A 20,719-nucleotide genomic window follows, 5' to 3' on the forward strand; every position below is an offset into this window, starting at 1 on the left:
AATCAAATTGAAAAAACATTTTATTTAAGGGTTAATGCATATTTAAAAATTATTTACAATCACTAGGTACTTTTTTCTTACATACATTTTGGATTCTTAAAATTTCAAAACTGAACCGACTATAAAGAGAGAGACCGTTAAAAAAAAATCTCAAATTTTTGACCAAACACAAAGTTGTATGATGGAACGCTGCCCAAAACCATTTAGGACAAAAATCAAGGCATATCTTAGGTCAAAATGCCTGTTAATTACAATGAATAGTCTGGAAATATTTTTACTTGGATACATTAATAAGCAAAGTGAAGTATTCCAATGTGGGTAATGACTAATACACACTATGCGATATATCCATCGCCATTAGTAGAATAAAAAATGACTACTACAAATTTTATAGAATATAGTATCTTGCCCATCATTTTAACTATTTTTATTTATTTTATTTTTTATTTTAAAACCGGAATCTTGCTAAATGCCCAGATCTTGTTATGAGGCATGTAATAATCCAAAAAATTAAAAATTGTCTCATAATCAGGATTTTTTTCCCCTCATTTTGACAATTAAACCTAAAACACTTTACAGAAACTATTTCCTTGCTAATGAAAACAGACTTCCCATCTATGTCTGAATGCTGATACAATTGATAGTCTTACTGGAAGAAGGGTAGGTAAGTTTATTGTATTTTAATCCAGTATTTCCTCTATTGCTTTAAGATGTGGCATGTAACAAGTGGGGGGAAACAAGCTATAATATGCCAGTTTATTTTGTTTGGGCATCACCTTATTACAATTTCCCCTATAAATGTCTTAACACTTCCCTCTACTAAAGCTGGGATAGAAAGAATCACAGCCAATGAAGTGTTCTGATGCAATAACCAGAGCAGATGAGGGCTCAGGAACACAAATTTCCACAAGATGTTGGCTATTGAGGGAAATACTTATATACTTCATTTCTGTTATTACACCCCACAAATGATTTTAGAATACACACATGGTACAGTTAATAGAGGGCATATCCATAAAGCATAGCAAGGAGAAAAACTGTCCCTACTACAACTCCATGCAACTATTTACACACACCAGCAACTCCAGACTGTTAGTCTGTTTGCATCTATGTAATACACATAAGGAACAATTAATGGAGAAGTCTTCATGAACTTGTACACATATGGCATAGCAAGCAATCAATTGTGGAGGCAGCCAAAGAATCCTTTATAAATATTCAGATAGCAGGGTATATTGAATAATAAATAAAAGTATCTGACAAAGGTATCTACAAATATGCTTGTTTTCTTGAATGCAATACAGTAACAACGATTACATTGCAAAGCTTAACATTGACACTGAGCATAACAAGATAAACATGAAATACGTTAACGCACGTCATTTGAAAAGTTCAATATAAATCGAACTATGAGTATTTGAATTAGATGATGAAACTACGATAAAAATGCAACAAATATATATGCCACAGATATAGGGGTTACTAGCAGCCCTGGCTGCAGGAAAAGCATGTAGCTTGGCACCGAGCCATACAAAGATTGAGATGCTAAAGGTCCAATAAGTACATTTTACTGAAGAAAAAAAAAATAGTAAGTAAATTCATATAGGTGCATTTCTGGTTATAACAAATGCACTTTCAAAGCAAAAGACTGATGTCTAAGGTCTGGAACATCTTAAGATTGAGTTCATCAATAATAATAAATTTTGATCTAATTTTACATAAACAAATTTATTCTATATTTGAGTAATTTTATGAGATATACTATTTATGTAAGATGACTTCAAAACGACTGCTTAAAAAAATGGAATAATGAGCCAGACTGAGGACTGAATTGTAAATCTTGAAGGAGAAAAATAGAGAGAGCAATTGTAGTCTTAAAAATAGACACACAAACTTATTTTCATCTAAAGTTTACTGGAAATTCAAGACTGATTTAGGCAAAAAGTATTGGATAATGTAGAACTTAATCTAACTTTCCAAAGACTACATCATCTCTAAAACCAATACATACCATTGTTATGTATCAGTTTATGTTTACATGCATTAATTTCCTTGTTCCTATTTTCTAAACCCAACCGCAACATTTCCATATATTTAAGATGGTCAAATTAAAGACAGTAATAAAAAAAAAAATATACAAACCTTACATGTAAATATGTAAAAGCAATAACAAGGTATAACAATAAGCTCTGGTCTCATTAAAGATCTTTATATCTTTATGTGCATAATATACTATGTGCAATGAAAGCCACCAAATGATCAAAGACAAAGATGAAAAGAGTACCACACAGCATGATTAAGGGTGGAAAAATCTTTTTTTTTTTTTTTGACATAGGTTTTCAAACTTGAGATACCTAACATGATTCCATTACAAAAATAAGAATGTTTACTTTCGTCATGATGGCCGTAACACAAGGTTCTCATTTTAAAAGTCTGAAAGTGATTATTGTTCAGAAGTACATTAAGTTAAAACTAGATGCGCACAACAAGGTGCTGAAAAAACGTTTAAGGAGCTCTCAACAGTACAAAGAAAGAACAGCCATTTCTCCTCTTTGCCCTGTAGGAGATTTAGTTTTTGTTAGCACATTCGTGAACTGGCTCATGTGGGCTCCAGATGTAGTTGGTTCCATGTTAAACAGTCCCCTTAGTTAAAAAAAAAAAAAACATTGCTGGGATTAACTCCAGACATCCTGAGAATAACGACCCTTGGTCATTAGCTTCTTGATGTAATCCACTGCCTGGGCATGGTCCATTTTTCCATATTCTGCCACAATCTCATAGAAAGTGTTTTGTACATCACGGGCCATGTAACGAGCATCACTGTAGATTGAAAAGAGGAATTTTAAATACAGACAAAGCATGAATAGCATATATATTCTTTTCTCAAGTATATATATATATATATATATATATATATATATATATATATATATATATATATATATATATATATATATATATATATATAAAAAACATAATTTAAGTAAGAACTTACTTGATAAATTCATTTCTTTCATAGTGGCAAGAGTCCATGAACTAGTGACGTATGGGATAATACATTCCTACCAGGAGGGGGCAAAGTTTCCCAAACCTCAAACCTATAAATACACCCCCCAAACACCTTAGTTTAACGTAACACCAAGTAGTGAGGTGTAAAAAGGAGTAAAAAAGCATACAAAAAGAGGAACTGGAAAAAATGTGTTTTACAAAAAAATCATAACCACCAAAAAAATAGGGTGGGCTCATGGAATCTTGCCATTATGAAAGAAATGAATTTATCAGGTAAGTTCTTACATAAATTTTGTTTTCTTTCATGTAAGTGGCAAGAGTCCATGAGCTAGTGACATATAGGATATAATACCCAAGATGTGGAAATCCACAGAGTCACTAGAAAGGGAGGGATAAAATAAAAACATCTATTTCCGCTGAAAAATTAAATCCAAATAATAATTAGTTTTCTTAAAAAATTTCAAAAAAACTCAAATCATATGCAAAAGATTCAAACTGATACAGCTGTCTGAAGAACTTTTCTGAAGAAGCAAATACATCAAAATGGTAAAATTTAGTAAATGTATGCAAAGAAGACCAAGTTGAACTGAAGCTTCATTCTTGAAAGCCCAAGAAGTGGCAACTGATCTAGTAGAATGAGCTGTAATTCTCTGATGCGGAGACTGCCCCGCCTCCAAATAAGTTTTGTGAATCAAAAGTTTTAACCAAGATGCCAAAGAAATGGCAGAGGCTTTCTGACCTTTTCCTGGAACCAGAGAAAACTAAATAGACTAGAAGTCTTTCTGAAATCCTTAGTAGCCTCAACATAGTATTTCAAAGCTCTTACCACATCCAAAGAATGTAGAGATCTCTCAAGAGAATTCTTAGAAACAGGACACAAGGAAGGAACAACTATTTCCCTACTAATGTTGTTAGAATTCACAACCTTAGGCAAACTTTTAAACAAAGTCCATAAAAAAAGGCTTTATCTTGATGAGAGATTAGATATGGAGACTCAGAAGAGAGAGCCAACAACTCAAACTCTTCTAGCAGAAGAGATAGTCAAAAGAAATAACACTTTCCAAGAAAGTAGTTTAATATCCAAAGAATGCATAGGCTCAAAAGGAGGAACCTGCAAAATCCTTAAAACCAAATTAAGACTCCGAGGAGGAGAAATAGACTTAACAGGTTTGATATAAACCAAAGCCTGAATAAAACAGTGAATATCAGGAAGTATAGCAATCTTTCTATGAAATAAGACAGAAAGAGCAGAGATTTATCCTTTCAAAGTATTTGCAGACAAACCCTTATCCAAACCATCCTGAAAAAACTGTAAAATCCTAGGAATTCTAAAAGAATGCCAATAAAAAGTATGAGAGGAGCAACATGAAATATAGGTTTTCCAAACCCGATAAAATCTTCCTCAAAACAGACTTATGAGCCTGTAACAGTGTTAATCACTGAATCAGAGAAACCTCTATGACTAAGAATTAAGCGTTCAATTTCCATACCTTCGAATTTAGAGATTTGGGATCCTGATGGAAAAATGTCCATTGAGACAGAAGGTCTGGCCTTTAAGGAAGTGGCCAAGGTTGGCAACTAGACATCAGGATAAGATATGCATACCAAAACCTGTGAGGCCATGCTGCTGCTATCAAAAACACATGATATTGTTCCATTATGATCTTGGAAATCACCCTTAGAAAAATGTAAGCAGGTTGGTAAAACCAAGGAACTGCTAAAGCATCCACCATCTCCGCCTGAGGATCCTTGGACCTAAAAAGGTATCTGGGAAGTTTCTTGTTCAAACGGGAGGCCATCAGATCTATTTCTAGAAGACCCCACATCTGCACAATCTGATGAAACACATCTGGTTGAAGAGAACACTCCCCCGGATGCAAAGTCTGACGACTGAGATAATCCGCTTCCCAATTGTCTACACCTGGAATATAAATCGCAGAAATTATACAAGAGTTGGACACCGCCAAGAAAGTATCCAAGATACTTCTTTCATTGCTAAAGAGCTGCAAGTTCCTCCCTGATGATTGGCATCATTTAATAGAGGCAAAGCCTGAAGAGCTCTGAAAATAGCACAGAGTTCCAAAATATTGATTGGTAACCTCGCCTCTTGAGGTTTCCAAACCAATTGTGCTGTTTGAGACCCACAGACAGCTCCCCAACCTGTAAGACTTGTATCCGTTGAGATCACAGTGCAGGAAGAACGAACAAAAGAGGCCCCTCAAACAATACGGTGATGGTCCAACCAGCAAGACAGAGAGAGTTGAATGTTGGGATTTAAGTAGATCAATTGTGATATCTGAGTATAATCCCTGCACCATTGATTCAGCAAGCAAAGCTGCAGAGATCTCATATGAAAACAAGCAAAGGGGATTGCGTCCGATGCTGCAGTCATAAGACCTAAAACTTCCATGCACATAGCCACTGAAGGGAATGATCAAGACTGAAGGTTTAGACAAGCTAAAACCAATCATGGTTTTCATGGATCATGGATACTGAATCTATCTGGAAACCTAAAAAGGTGACCCTTGTTTGTGGAATCAAGAAATTCTTTTGTAAATTGATCCTCCAACCATCCTTTGAAGAAACAACACTAGTTGTTTCGTGTGAGATTCTGCTAAATGAAAAGACTGAGCTAGTATCAAGATATCGTCCAAATAAGGAAAGGCAGCAACACCCTGCTCTCAGATTACAGATAGGAGGGCACCGACAACCTTTGAAAAGATTCTTGGAGCTGTCGCTAGGCCAAATGGAAGAGCAACAAACTGGTAATGCTTGTCTAGAAAAGAAAATCTCAGAAATCGATAGTGGTTTGGATGAATTGGAATATGAAGATAAGCATCCTGTAAGTCTATTATGGACATAAAATACCCTTGCTGCAATGTACCATATATGGTGGGAGTGTGAAATAATACAATCACATTTTGGGTGGAGATACATGAACAAATCTGCAAAATTATCGGAATTGAGCTGGCTCTCTCTCCTGAGGGAATTTTATAACGCTAAACCACGCATTCCTTGAAAAATTAGAAAAAGTCTTTATCAAATATTAATAAATGCAGCAAAAAGACTCATACCAAAGTTCTAGAAGAAACCACATGCACCCACACTTATTAACTGGTTTGATTTAGTAAAGAGCACCCTAACTTTAGAAAGACTACATTACTTTAAATTGGGATGTTTGAGTCTCTACCATGATATGCTATTTTTATGGGAGCAGTATGTGCATGGTGGAAGGGCAATTGGTAGATAGCCTCTAATTACGGTATGGAATGTGTTTCTTTTTGAGATACACATTACTAAAAATAAATCATCATGGTTTGACTTGCTAGACTGTTGACATCCCTATGGCAGAATACTTGTTATGTTATGTATTATGTTATTTGCTTTTTTACTTTCTTGTTTTTGTTTTGTTTATTTTATAATACGCCCCCCTTTTTTGGGGGGTTATTTTTTTGAAATATGGACAAAATATAATGCAGCTGATGTATAGGATTGTTGGACTTTGGAACAGGAGGAAGCCTTTGGATATTACACTCAAGCCACCTTCACGAGTCATAATCTGTGCAACCTTGTTTGGTTTATAATGGTAACAAATATGGCTGCATGTATATTGAATATCATTGACTGTAATACCTTGGCTGTATTGATCCATTTTAGAAATGCTGTAACCATAACTTTTTGACTTCTTGAAAAACCAATAAAGAAACTTTAAATAAAAATAAAATGCCCTTGCTGAACAAAAGGCAGAATAGTCCTTATAGTCACCATCTTGAAAGTTGAGACTCTTACAAAACATTTTAAAAACTTCAGATCCAGAACTGGTCTGAAAGAATTCTCTTTCTTTGGGACAATGAATAGATTTGAATAGAACCCCAAACCCTGTTCCTGGAGAGGAACTGGTACAATCACCCCTGAAAGTTCTAGATCTGAAACACACTTCAGAAAAGCCTGAACCGTCACAGGATTTGTTGGAACATGAGAAAGAATCTTCCCACGCGAGGTCTTATTCTGAAACCTATTCGATACCCTTGAGACACAATATTCTGAATCCACTGATTCTGAACAGAACCTGTGCAAATTTCCTGAAATAATTTCAATCTGCCCCCCACCAACTGAACTGGATTGAGGGCCGTACCTTCATGCAGTCTTGGGGCTGGATTTGTTGTTTTATAAGGCTTGGTCTTATTCCAATTTGAAGATGGTCTCCAATTGGAACCAGAGGCCTCAGGGGAAGGAGTGTTTTTTTGCTCTTTATTCTGACGAAAGGAACTAAAACGATTTAACATCGATCTTAATAATGTCAAATATAGCATCACAAATGAAATGATTAGCATGTTGAAGCAGAAGAACAATGCTAGACAAATCAGAATCTTCTACCCGACGAGCTAAATTGTCCAACCAAACAGTTGAAGCAGCAGCCACATCAGCCATAGAAATGGCAGGTCTAAGAATATAACCAGAATGTAAATAAGCTTTTCTGAGATAAGATTTAATCTTCCTGTCTATAGGATCCCTTAAATAAGTACTATCTTCCATAGCGATAGTAGTAACGTTTGGCAAGAGTGGAAATAGCCCCATCAACTTTAGGGACTTTTTCTCAAAACTCTAAATTAGCCAAAGGTAAAGGATACGACTTTTTAAACCTAGAAAGATTAAAAGAAGAACCAGGCTTAGACCATTCCTTAGTAATCATATCAGAAACAGCATCTGGAATAGGAAAAACCAGGAGCAAACTTTGGATGTTTAAAAACAGAATTTAAACGTTTACTGGCTTTGTTATCAAGAGAACTAGACTCTTTAATACCCAAAGTAACCAACACTTCCTTCAACAAAGAACGAATATAATCAATCTTAAACAGATAGAAAGATTTGTCAATTTCAGAATCTGATTCAGGATCCTCTGAATCAGAGATATCCTTATCAGCAGAGGATACTTCAGTATGTTGTCGGTCAATACAAATTTCATCAAAATTATGAGAAGTTTTCAAAGACCTTTTATGTTTATTTGAAGGCAGAATAACAGACATAGCCTTTTCTATAGCTGCAGCAATAGAATTCTTTACATCTGCAGGAATATCAGGTACATTAGATGTTGAAGGAACAACAGACAATGTATTTGTACTAATAGAAACATTATCAGCATTCAACAGCTTGTCATGACAAATGCCACATAATTGAGCTGAAGAAATAACATCAGCTAATTTACAACAGACAGTTCTTTGGTAGAACTGTGTTCAGGCAGCATGGTTTCTACAGCAATATCAGACAGACATCTTGCAAAATGTAAAAAGAAAAAAAAAAATTTAAACAAAATATCCAATTTCCACATATAGCAGTTTCAGGAATGGGAAAAATGCTTATGCTAAAGTAAGATGTAAGAAAATAAGCACCATAGCTCTTAAAAATATAAAGAGAACCAGAAGCATTAAAGGAAGAGGGGTTATATACAGAAACATTTTTAAAAGCTGTGGACTCTTTCCATCAGAAGAAAAGGAAATTATCAGGTAAGCATAATTTATGTTTTTCTTCTTAAATGGAGAGAGTTCACAGCTGCATTAATTACTTTTGGGAAAACAATACCCAAGCTATAGAGGACACTGAATGCCAAGACGGGAGGGTACAATAGGCGGCCCATACTGAGGGCACCAGGCCTGAACCTTAACCCAATAAAAAAAAAATGATTAGTTGAGAAAATTTTAAGAGGAAAAACCCCAATGACACTGACTCGCAGTTAGTCCAGAAGCAAAACTAGAGACCGCAAACTGACTCAACTGAGCCAACAGTCCTCCAGGAGACACCGTCGCCCAACAGACGGTCCCCCACTGCTCACCCCCACAAATGAAGGGGGCACCAGCCGAAACCCCCAAGGGAACAAGGCAAAGTAGAACCAAGGAAACCAAAAGGTCCCCTAATACAAAAAAGAACACCTCCAAGAGTGAGCCCAGTTCACAGAGACCCAAAGGGACCCAAACAGGTAAAGGAGGCCACGCCTATACCAAGAGAAACCCGGGATAAGACCGGGCACAGACACAGAACAGACGTGTCTCCAACATCCTGCAAGCACGGAATACAACTAAAGAGGCAAAGTCCTCCCAGTGTCCGACCATAGAATACCAAGGCACTCGACCATGAAAAAGTGTGCAATATACCCAGGTGAAAAACCCCAAGTTTGAGAACACAGAATCCATAACAGGACGACACAGAGGGTACTTGCGAGGAAGAAGAAGCAGTCAAGCATGAAACAGACCGCAAAAGCATCCCCCGGACAGAGGACATGCTTCAGGCAACCCAAGTCACCAGACCTACACACAGGTCCCTAAAAAGGGGAACACAAAACCTCAATCGAGGCCCCCCGAGAAGGAGCGTATACCCTCAAAACCCGAAGGAAGAGTAAACCTTCTTCTGAAATCAATGGAGCAAGTTGAAAGGAAAATCTATACCTTAGCAGACTGAGCTAACAGGATAGACTCAACGAGCCCACACATCCAGAGAAGACTGTGACCTGAACGCAACGCCTTAGACCGCTCGGCCATCCTGACCTGCAGACCCACACCCATCTGAACCAACCCAGCCTCTGGGATTCCAAACAGGGGAACAAAAAATAAATAAAAATCAAGTAACAGGAACGAGCGTAAAGATAGCACAGCCATCCCCACAGAGTTCAAGTACAACCCGACTCTGAAAACAGACAACAAGGCCAAAGACCTAAGGAATGGATCTATCAAAACAAAGGCCCAGCAAGTCTGACTTGGAGCCAGCAAGACCCCAGGGGGAAACAATCCCACCTTTCCGCCTCCCATCCAGGAGAAGCCCCAAGCAATGACTCCATCTGAATAGGGAGGAGAATATCCCCTAAAGAAAAGGGATGATGCCGGAAGGGCAACAACCCCTCAAGGCCCGAAACCACCGGCTAATGGGAAGATAAATTCCTAACACAGATGTCCTTCAAAAGGACCCCCCTACAAGTAGCATGCCAAGCAGAGGCACAGCCAACCCATTCGTCTGCAGAGCAGGGAATCCATGGGAACACTGCCAAGCTGACCAGGGGAATGCAACCCTAAGGCGCACCAGAAATTGGACATCCAGCGCCAGAAGCTAGGTATGAACTAATAACCCTTGAGGCGCAAGCCACACAGTTATCACTAGATGACATGAGCTACTCTTGTGGCAAAGAGTAAAAAATACTCTGAAAACCTGGCCAACCATGACAGGTCAGGTAGATGGAGTAAGGACGTAGCCCAAGTTCCCACAACCGTGGAACACCCTGAATAGCCCTGAGATCCAGGATTCCAAAACCACCCAAAACTGGGTCATGAAAAAGGCCAAGCGAAGCTTCAGCAACCGGAAGTCTCAGGGAGAAAAACAGGTCCGGGCACCTAATAGTTTAGGCAAACCTTACCCTAAAACTTAACAACCCAACTGGCCAAAAAGCCAGACACAAGGGATATGTATGCATATCCAGAGAATCCGGATAGTGAGAAGAACTCGAAAGCCCCGACCAAAGGAAGGAACTACCCCCTATCTAAAGTCCAACACTCCAAGGAGCAATTCTAGAAATCGTATGAAGATACTTCTCAAAGCCTCAGGACAACCAAGGGATACCTCGAGGTAAAAAAAAAATCCTACTAGCAGGATTAGTCTCCCTATCACCTCTGCACAAGATAAAGACACAAGGAAGAAAAAAGGCACTAAAGCCTACCAAGCTCCGGAAAACCCAGAGCTAAACAAAGTCCCCGCAGGGAACAACCATCACACGGAAACACAGATCCCTAAAAGGAGATCTAACTCACCCGGAGACAATGGAAGAAGACCCATATAGACACTATAAACAGCTTACGCGTACACCTGCAAGGTGTGAAGAGCTGCAACTGGTTTCAAACTGCAAACCTTCCGCATGCTAGACAGCTATCCTGTACAAGCTGTTGGAGCAAGCCCAAAAGGACAAATCCAAAGGCCTAAAAATGAAGGTCAAACCGCTCAACTATGGTAAGGGGTGTTAAGCCCTCCAACCCTCCACCACATGGGAGGCTCTAGGTTCTGATGAAATCAGATGTCAGAGTGACGCAGCGGGAAACCCCCCTGTCTGGCCATCTATGACTGAAGGCTATAAGGACTGGAACAATCCTTCCCGCCTCATGGACTCACAGGTAATCTTGAATGCTTAGTTGAACATGAAAAAACAATGATAACCTGTGCACTCAGCGCTTCTACCGAACCAGCCGAGCAGAACAGTGCCACATGTTTGAACAGCCGCAAGACCGAACAAACCCAACAGGACCAGCCTGCACCTAGGGTCCTAACCGGCAAGCTGCATAAATTCTCCCTCATAGGGGAAAAAACAGAAAACAGACATATTTAACATAGGACTAACATGTCCAAAACAACTTCTGAAGAAGTAATAAAGAGTATCAATCCAAGAAAGTTCCCGAAGGAAACAAAAACAAATAAAAGACATCCCATCGTATATAAATAAAATATAAGGCAACCTGGAGGTTAACGCTCAAAAAAAGCACAGGCCTACCAGCAGGACCAGTCAAACGGAGCCCTATCTTTCAAAAACTGGGAAAGATCTCAAACAATCGACAATCAGGAGATTGCCCAAATGTCTAATGAGGTGCCCCATTCGAATTAGCAGACTGAAAATCCCAGTATCTGGTAACGATAGGGTCATTCAATAACTGAAAAACATGTCTGAGCAATACGCAAAGTCGCACAATCCTGTAACGAAAGGCACAACACTCAGGGACAGTTACACCCGAACGCCCGGGACAATAGGGCACAAGCAAATTCTCAAAGAAACGTCTGTACTCTGCAGACGAACAATCGCCAACATTATGTGGAAGCGAAAACGTGCTGCAACCTCTGGAGGGAACACAGGACCCCCAGAGGCAGATGGCTCAGTAATCCCTTGATTCCTCGAGCAACAAGGTGCTTTAAAATGGCATACGGAACAAAACTGGTCGACATGTGTCAACTAGGCCAATCTGGATTTGTCACCGGACACAGAATCTGAAATCAAAATAGACTCGGTATCAGAAGCCTCTGTAATTGAATCTTTAATTAGCAGTGTCTCAGCATCAGAATCCTCCATAACTGGATAGAGGAAATATCAATATGGTCTAAAGTATGAAAACAAAAACAGCACCCACAATGGCTGGGGCACTCACCACCTCCTATGACCAGACCCCTGCGGACTAGAATATCTCCTTCGCCACACAGTCAGGAATGCGGAAATGGGGAACGGAACGTAACCACGTCCAAACACAAGGTGAAACGAAAAGTCCAAAAAAGCACGCCCAACCAAAAGACTGCGTCACTTCCAAATGCCTCAAAGTTCCAACCACAAGCCCATAAACATCACACATAAGCAGGTTGAATCACATAAACATGATTATAACCCCCCCCGTTCAATAACCCCCCCATAGGAGATATTAACCCTCGATTCCAAGATACTAACAGAGACTCACTGAGACCCTTATGTCATATAGTTAGATCCGCAAAACTGTGTAACCTCCGGGGAAAACATTCACATTACAGTACATAGACGATAAAGTAAAATTAAACGATCTTACCGGAATCAACGCTGTGGAACAGGAACACAGCCTTTCAAGTGTGACGAATAGTAGCATCGCCTCCGCCATGGACTTGAGAGAAGAAAGCAGGCAACGGAGCAAAGTTCAACAACGCCGACTGCTTGAGGAGCTGTTAATATGAGTCTGGATGGTTTTGCAGAAAGACTCTCCCTGCATCTCCAAACTTTCATCCAAACCCTCACTGAGAGACTGACAGGACTACTTAAAACTCCTGTCCCATGCCGAAGAATACTACCCTCCATAAGAGACAAAAAACAAAAATTAAAAATCCTGACACGTCTCTGCCAACCTCCTGGGACGAAAGGCAAAGAATGACTGGGGGAGGAGGGGAGTGGGAGGAATATTTAAGCTATTGGCTGGTGGACAGGTTCTTATTTCCCAAAAGTAATTAATGCAGCTGTGGACTCTTTCCATTTAAGAAGAAAAAGGGAAATATACATAGACCTGACTCATGGCAAATATAAGCAAACGCATATATTTAAAACTTTACAATATAATATAATATAAAGCGACAAACATAGCTGAAAGTGTCTTAAAAAATGATACATACTTACCAGAAGACACCCATCCACATATAGCAGACAGCCAAACCAGTACTGAAAAATATCAGCAGAGGTAATGGTATAGGACTATAACGTCGATCTGAAAAGGGAGGCAGGGGATGAATCCCTGTGACCGATTACAGAGAGCCTTTGAATAGATTTCCCGTGGGTGAAATCATAAAATCAATAGACAATACTCCCTTCACATCCCTCTGACAAACACTGTACTCAGAGGAATTGGGCTTCAGAATGCTTAGAAGCGCCTATCACCGAAGAAATCAAGTACAACTTACTTCACCACCTCCATAGGAGGCAAAGTTTGTAAAAACTAAGGTATGAGTGAGGTGGGAGGTGTATTTATAGGAGAGAGAGAGAGAGAGAGAGAGTGTGAGAGAGAGTGTGAGAGAGTGAGAGAGAGAGTGTGTGAGAGTGTGTGAGAGTGAGAGAGAGTGTGTGAGAGTGAGAGAGAGTGAAAGAGAGTGAGAGAGAGTGAGAGAGAGTGAAAGAGAGTGAGAGAGAGTGAGAGAGTATGAGAGAGAGAGAGTGAGTGAGAGGCCAAAAAAGCCCGCCTCATCTCTCGCTAATGAACTGACTGTTCCACACTGACAGAGCCTCGTCTCACACAAGTTCGGCAGAAAACACAATAAACGATATTATGCATAATAAAATCCCCCCTGTTCCATAACCCCCTTCCAAGGGTATTACCCTAGATTCTACAAAGATAAAAGGAGCCACACTGTGACCCTGTCTTCTTGCGTTATCATATATATAAAATATTAAAGAATGACCATCCGGAATATTTTTTCCTTTCACTATTAGGTAACAGAAACGAGCACTAGACTTATTGATGCGGAGGGTACTAGTAATATTTACAGTACAGAATACAGAGTCTATTTTACAAGGATAGCATAAAAAATAAAAATAAAATGCAAAGTCAAACAGTCAAAAAGCAAAGACTCACCCGCAAATGTAAATGTGGGCATTGTCATCATTGATCAGTTTCCAAACGCTCTCTTTATTTTTCTTTAGCAGATGCTGGACATATACCTGTAAAATAAAAAAGCAATAGACTTTAACATAAAAGTACAAATAATAAAATGTTTATTACCTTATGTGGCATACAACACCAGCAGGAATAGGATGGTGCGTAACGAGACTACAGTGCAGTAATGCAACTCCTTTATACCATCTACTTTAGCACTCTCCATATGAAGTCTAAGCATTTTCTAGTTTGTTTTTGTATGGAGCAATGACAAACTTCATGCACAACTCACATACCTTCTGTGACTGGTCCCGAGAGAAGGCAACATTTAGCTCAGTAAGAATGCCATCTTTATGAAATCGAGCCAGTTCTTCTTTGTAAAGGTAATCTTCGTTTTCATGTCGACAGCCATAATAGAGAATGGTTTCCCCAACATCTTTGCCTACAACAGAAAGTAAAAGCATTACAAAAACCAGTTACATAGGAAAAAAACATAAATTATGCATACCTGATCATTTCCTTTTCTTCTGATGGAAAGAGTTCAGTTGCATTCATTACTTTTGGGAATTAAGAACCTGGCCACCAGGAGGAGGCAAAGACACCACAGCCAAAGGCTTAAATACTCCTCTTACTCCCCTCATCCCCCAGTCATTCTGCCGAGGAACAAGGAACAGTAGAAGAAATATCAGGGTGAAAATGTGCCAGAAGAATATAAGGATGTCTCACATAAAATGGAGGGAGATGTGAACTCTTTCCATCAGAAGAAAAGGAAATTATCAGGTAAGCATAATTTATGTTTTTCTTCTTAAATGGAAAGAGTCCACAGCTGCATTCATTACTTTTGGGAAAACAATACCCAAGCTATAGAGGACACTGAATGCCAAGAGAGGAGGGTACACAGGCGGCCCATACTGAGAGCAACAGGCCTGAACCTCTACCAAATAAAAATCCCACTTCGTCCGAAGCAGAGAAAAAAATTTCAAAGGAAAAGCCCCAGTGACACTGACTCGCAGCCAGTCCAGAGCCAAGTTAGAGACCGAAAAATGTACTTGACTGAGCCAACAGTCCACCAAGAGACACTGTCGCCCAACAGATGGTCCCCGACCATTCACCCCTCACAAATCAAGGGTAAACCAGCCAAAATCCCCAAAGGGAACAAGGCAAAGGAGGACCGAGGAAACTGAAAAGTCCCTCAATGGAAAAAACAGCACCTCCAAGAGTGGGCCCAGTAATCAGAGACCCAAATGAACCCAAACAGGGAAGGAGGCTATGCCTATACCAGGCGAAACCCGGGATAACACCGGGCACGGAGACCGAAAAGACATGCAAGCATGGAACGGAACCAAGGAGGCAAAGTCCTCCCAGCACCTGCCCATAGAATACCCAAGTATTCCACTATGAAAGAGAGTGTAATAGACCCAGGCAAAACCCCAAGTTTGAGAACACAGAGGGAGCTAAAACATGAATGCTCTTGTAAAGCGCGGCTAATCCCCCTTAAGGGACTCAAGGCGCTGCTCATAACCTCAAAAGGTTGAGTAGACCTCGCCGGGGATCGAGCTTACAACCCTCGCTTTGCTACAGTGCAGAGCAGCCACAGTGCATAACACCACCGAGCTAGCTGTCCAGCTAGCTGTAAGGAAGAAGCAGAAATCAAGAAACAGACCGCACAAAAAAAAACCCTGACAGAGGGCACGCTCCAGGCAACCTAAGCCGCCGGACCTACTCACAGGTCCCTAAAAAGGGAACACAAAGCTCCATTGAGGCCTCCCCAAGGAGGAGACAATACCCTCAGAACCCGAAGGAAGAGGAAACCTTCTCCTGTCAAAGGAGCAAGGAAAACCCATCTCCTAGCAGACTGAATCAGAATAGACTAAGCAAGCTCACACATCACAAAGGATACTGTGCCCCATAGGCCACTCAGGCATCCTGACCTGCAGACCCAGCTGGGCCACCAATATAAGGGAACAAAGATCCCGAAACTGGTACAGGAACAAGCGTAAAAATGGAAGAGCCATCCCCCAGAGTACAAGTACAACCCAACTCTGAAAACAGACAAGGCCATAGACCCAAGGATCTATCAAAACAAGGCCCAACAGTCTGATATGGAACCAGCAAGATTCCACCTTCCACTTCCCGTCCAGGAGCAGCCCCTAGTAAGGACTCCCTCTCCCGAAGAAGTGAATATCCCCTAAAGAAAAAGAGAAGAGGCCGGAAGGGTAATAACCGTCCTCAAGGCCCGAAGCCACTGGCTGAATGGGAAGAAAAATTTCTCTGCAAATATCCTAGAAAGGACCCCCACACAAGTAGTTTGCCTAACAGAGGCACAGCCAACCCATTTGCCCGCAGAGCAGAGAATCCACGGGTACACTGGCAAACTAACAGGGGAATGCAACCCTAAGGCACACCAGAAACTGGAATCCAGCGCCAGCCGCTGGGTAGAAACCCACCATTCTTGAGGCACAAGCAACCCAGCTAACCCCATATGACACGGGTTACTATGTGGCAAGGAGTAATAAATACTCAGATAACCCTGACCCAGTCAGGTAAGTGGAGCAAGGACATAGCCCCAGTTCCCAACACCGTGGAACATCCCGACCAGCTCTGAGATCCAAACAACTCAAAACTGGGACAAGAACGAAGCCCCAGAAAGAGGAAGACTCAGGAAGAAAAAACAGGTTCAGGTACCTAATAGTTCAGGCAACTATACCTTGGAACTAAACACTCTGACTGGCCAAAAAGCCAGACAAAAGGAATAGAGCATATCCAGAAAATCCAGACAGCACAGAGAACTCGAAAGCTCCCACCAAATGAAGGCACCACCCCTAGATAAAGTCCAACTCTCCAAGGAGCAAGGCTAGAAGTCAAATGATGAGACTTCACAAGGCCACAGGACAACAGAAGGGATACCTCGAAGTTCCCAAAACCCTACTAGCAGTGCTAGTCTCCCCATCACCTCCACACAGGCAGAAGACACAGGGGAGAGAGGTGCTAAACCATTCCAGCTCCGGAAAAACTCGAGCTAATCAAGTCCCCACAGGGATTTACCAACGTCCGGAACACAGATCCCCAAAAGGAGATCTAACCCACCCAGAGACAATGGAAGAAGACCCAAGGTCTCATAACTCAGATAGACCTTACACGGCCTCGAGTAAGAGCCACATCTAGATACACTAGAAACAGCTGACACGCATCCCTTTAAAGGTGCCAAAAACTGCAATAGGTTTCAAAATACAAAACCTTCCGCATGCTGAACAGCTATCCATACAAGCTGTTGGATCAAGCCCCATAGGACCATCCAGGAGCTTAAAAATTGAAGGCCAAAAAACCAGTGGCAACGGGGCACTACACCCGCCAGCCCCCCCCACATGGAGGAGGAACTCTAGGCTCTGATGAAATCAGATGTCAGAGTGACGCAGCGGAACATTCCCCTGCACTGTCATTCATGACTGAAGGCTATAAAGGACTGAAACAATCCTTTTTCCGCCTCGTGAACCCACAGGTCCTCTTGAATGCTTAGTTGAACAGAAAAAAACAATGATAACTTGAGCACTTAGCGCTACTACCGATCCAGTAGAAACAGCGCCACGTGTCTGAACAGCCACAAAACCAAACAAACCCCACAGGACCAGCCTGTACTCAGGGTCCTAACCGGCAAGCTGCATAAATTCTCCCACACAGGGGAAAAAAAAGGAAAAAAGACATTATTAAACATTGGACTACCAGGTCCAAACTACTTCCGAAGAAGTAACAGAGTATCGATCCCAGATGGTTCCCGAAGGAAGCAAACACAAATAAAAGACATCCCATCGGATACGAAATAAAATATAAGGCAACCCAAAAAAGACACAGGCCTGCCCGCAGTACAAGCCAAATGGAGACCTATCTTACAAACAACTGGGAAAGATCTTAAATAAATGAAAAACAGGGAGATAACTCCACATGTCTAACGAGGTGCACCATTCGAATTATCAGACTGAAAGTCCCCATATCTGGTAACGATAGGGTCATTCAATAACTGAAAAAGATGTTTAAGCAACACGCTAAGGCACGCAATCCTGTAACGAAAGGCACAACATTTTGAAACAGTTACACCCGTGGGGAACTGTAGAGGCCCACCCCAAGGCGGAAGACCCAGGACAATAAGGCATGAACACTACCTCAAATGAACGTCTGGACTCTGCAGACAGACCATCGCTAACATTATCTGGAAGCGAAAACATGCTGCAACCACCAGGGGGGGGAACACGCCACCCCACATGGAGGAACCAAAGACCGGGTTACCTGCATGTGTAGAAGTATGAATAGGTAGGGAACTCGCCTCTTGGAGGACGGGGCCCCCAGAGACGGATGGCTCCACAGTCCCGATTCCGAGGAACCAGGTGTTCTCATATGGCATTCAGAACAAAACTGGTCGACATGTGTCAACGAGGCCAATCCGGAGTCATCACCGGTTACAGAATATGAAATTAAAATAGTCTCGGTATCAGAATCCTCCGTAACTAAATCAGAAATGAGCACAGTCTCAGCATCAGAATCCTCCATAACTGGATAGAGGAAATATCAATATAAACTAAAGTATTTAAACAAAAACGGCACCTTACACCCACAATGGCTGGGGGACTCACCACCTCCTATGATCAGACCCCTGCGGACTAGAATATCTCCTTTGCGACACTTCAGGAATGCGGAAATATGGAACAGAGCGTAACAATGCCCAAACACAAGGTGAACCGTATAGTCCAAAAAAATCGCGCCCAACCAGAAGGCCACGTCACTTCCAAAGGCCTCAAAGTTCCAACCACGAGCCCATAAACATCACACATAAGCAGGTTGAATCATAAGAAACATGATTATAAACCCCCCCTCATGAGATATTAACCCTCGATTCCAAGATACTAACAGAGACTCACTGAGACTGATTGCTTGAGGAGCTGTTAATATGAGTTGGGATGGTTTCACAGAAAGACTCTCCCTGCATTTCCGGACTCTAACTTTCATCCAAGCCCTCACTGAGAGACTAACAGGACTACTTAAAACTCCTGTCCCATGCCGAAGAGTACTACCCTCCATAAGAGACAAAAAACAAAAATTAAAAATCCTGACACTTCTCTGCCAACCTCCTGGGACGAAAGGCAAAGAATGATTGGGGGATGAGGGGACTGGGAGGAGTATTTAAGCATTTGGCTGGGGTGTCTTTGCCTCCTCCTGGTGGCCAGGTTCTTAATTCCCAAAAGTAATGAATGCAGCTGTGGGCTCTCCATTTAAGAAGAAAATAGACAATGACAAACAACTAAACTTTCTCTTCAATACAAAAACAGCAAATGTTTAAAAAGGGACATAAACATCAGTACTTCCTAATAGTATAGATATCTTTAAGCATAGACACATAAGGTTCATTTTACTAAAAAATATTAGGCAGACAAGGTTCCCAGCTGGGGCACCTGTCCACCCGAGTTCCAAAGACCATACAATCTTCACTCGCAATTTCCAGACTTGCCTCAGCAGCTTGGTAAATAGAGGCCTTTGTGTTTAGAACAAAAAGAAATACACCCTTATCACCTCTGGATAGGCTCTGAGTTCCTGCAGCCAATAGTGAAGTACTTCACGGCAGTGGAAAGCACCAGTGGAGCCTTTGGTACGTTTAATCACAGAAACATTACCATAAATTTCTTGTTAATGCTGTGTTTTTTTGAACAACCTGAATAAATAATGAAAAGGTTGCTGCTTCATGGCGAGAAAAATAAAAATAACATAATTTATGTAAGAACTTACCTGATAAATTCATTTCTTTCATATTAGCAAGAGTCCATGAGCTAGTGACGTATGGGATATACATTCCTACCAGGAGGGGCAAAGTTTCCCAAACCTCAAAATGCCTATAAATACACCCCTCACCACACCCACAAATCAGTTTAACGAATAGCCAAGAAGTGGGGTGATAAGAAAAAAGTGCGAAAGCATAAAAAATAAGGAATTGGAATAATTGTGCTTTATACAAAAAAATCATAACCACCACAAAAAAGGGTGGGCCTCATGGACTCTTGCTAATATGAAAGAAATTAATTTATCAGGTAAGTTCTTACATAAATTATGTTTTCTTTCATGTAAGTAGCAAGAGTCCATGAGCTAGTGACGTATGGGATAATGACTACCCAAGATTTGGATCTTTCCACGCAAGAGTCACTAGAGAGGGAGGGATAAAATAAAGACAGCCAATTCCTGCTGAAAATAATCCACACCCAAAATAAAGTTTAAATGAAAACATAAGCAGAAGATTCAAACTGAAACAGCTGCCTGAAGTACTTTTCTACCAAAAACTGCTTCAGAAGAAGAAAAGACATCAAAATGTTAGAATTTAGTAAAAGTATGCAAAGAAGACCAAGTTGCTGCTTTGCAAATTTGATCAACCGAAACTTCATTCCTAAACGCCCAGGAAGTAGAAACTGACCTAGTAGAATGAGCTGTAATCCTCTGAGGCGGAGTTATACCCAACTCAACATAGGCATGATGAATTAAAGATTTCAACCAAGATGCCAAAGAAGTGGCAGAAGCTTTCTGGCCTTTTCTAGAACCGGAAAAGATGACAAATAGAC

At 40.9% G+C, this 20,719-nt stretch overlaps 1 protein-coding gene across 2 annotated transcripts in view; it reads right to left on the reverse strand.

Annotated features, from left to right (window-relative positions):
- Positions 1-2: 2 nt before the first annotated feature.
- LOC128653877 (NADPH--cytochrome P450 reductase) overlaps positions 3-20,719 on the reverse strand; it is a 134,006-nt gene continuing 113,289 nt past the window's right edge. For both annotated transcript variants that reach the window (XM_053707420.1, XM_053707421.1), the window contains 3 exons: positions 14,423-14,568; positions 14,106-14,191; positions 3-2,820 (listed from right to left, as the gene is read on the reverse strand). In XM_053707420.1, coding sequence (XP_053563395.1) covers positions 2,676-2,820; positions 14,106-14,191; positions 14,423-14,568 — 377 coding nt within the window. In that variant the 3' untranslated portion in view covers positions 3-2,675. The remainder of the gene's footprint in view (positions 2,821-14,105; positions 14,192-14,422; positions 14,569-20,719) is intronic.

This window comes from Bombina bombina, chromosome 3 (assembly GCF_027579735.1).
Source record: "Bombina bombina isolate aBomBom1 chromosome 3, aBomBom1.pri, whole genome shotgun sequence".
NCBI lineage: Eukaryota > Metazoa > Chordata > Amphibia > Anura > Bombinatoridae > Bombina > Bombina bombina.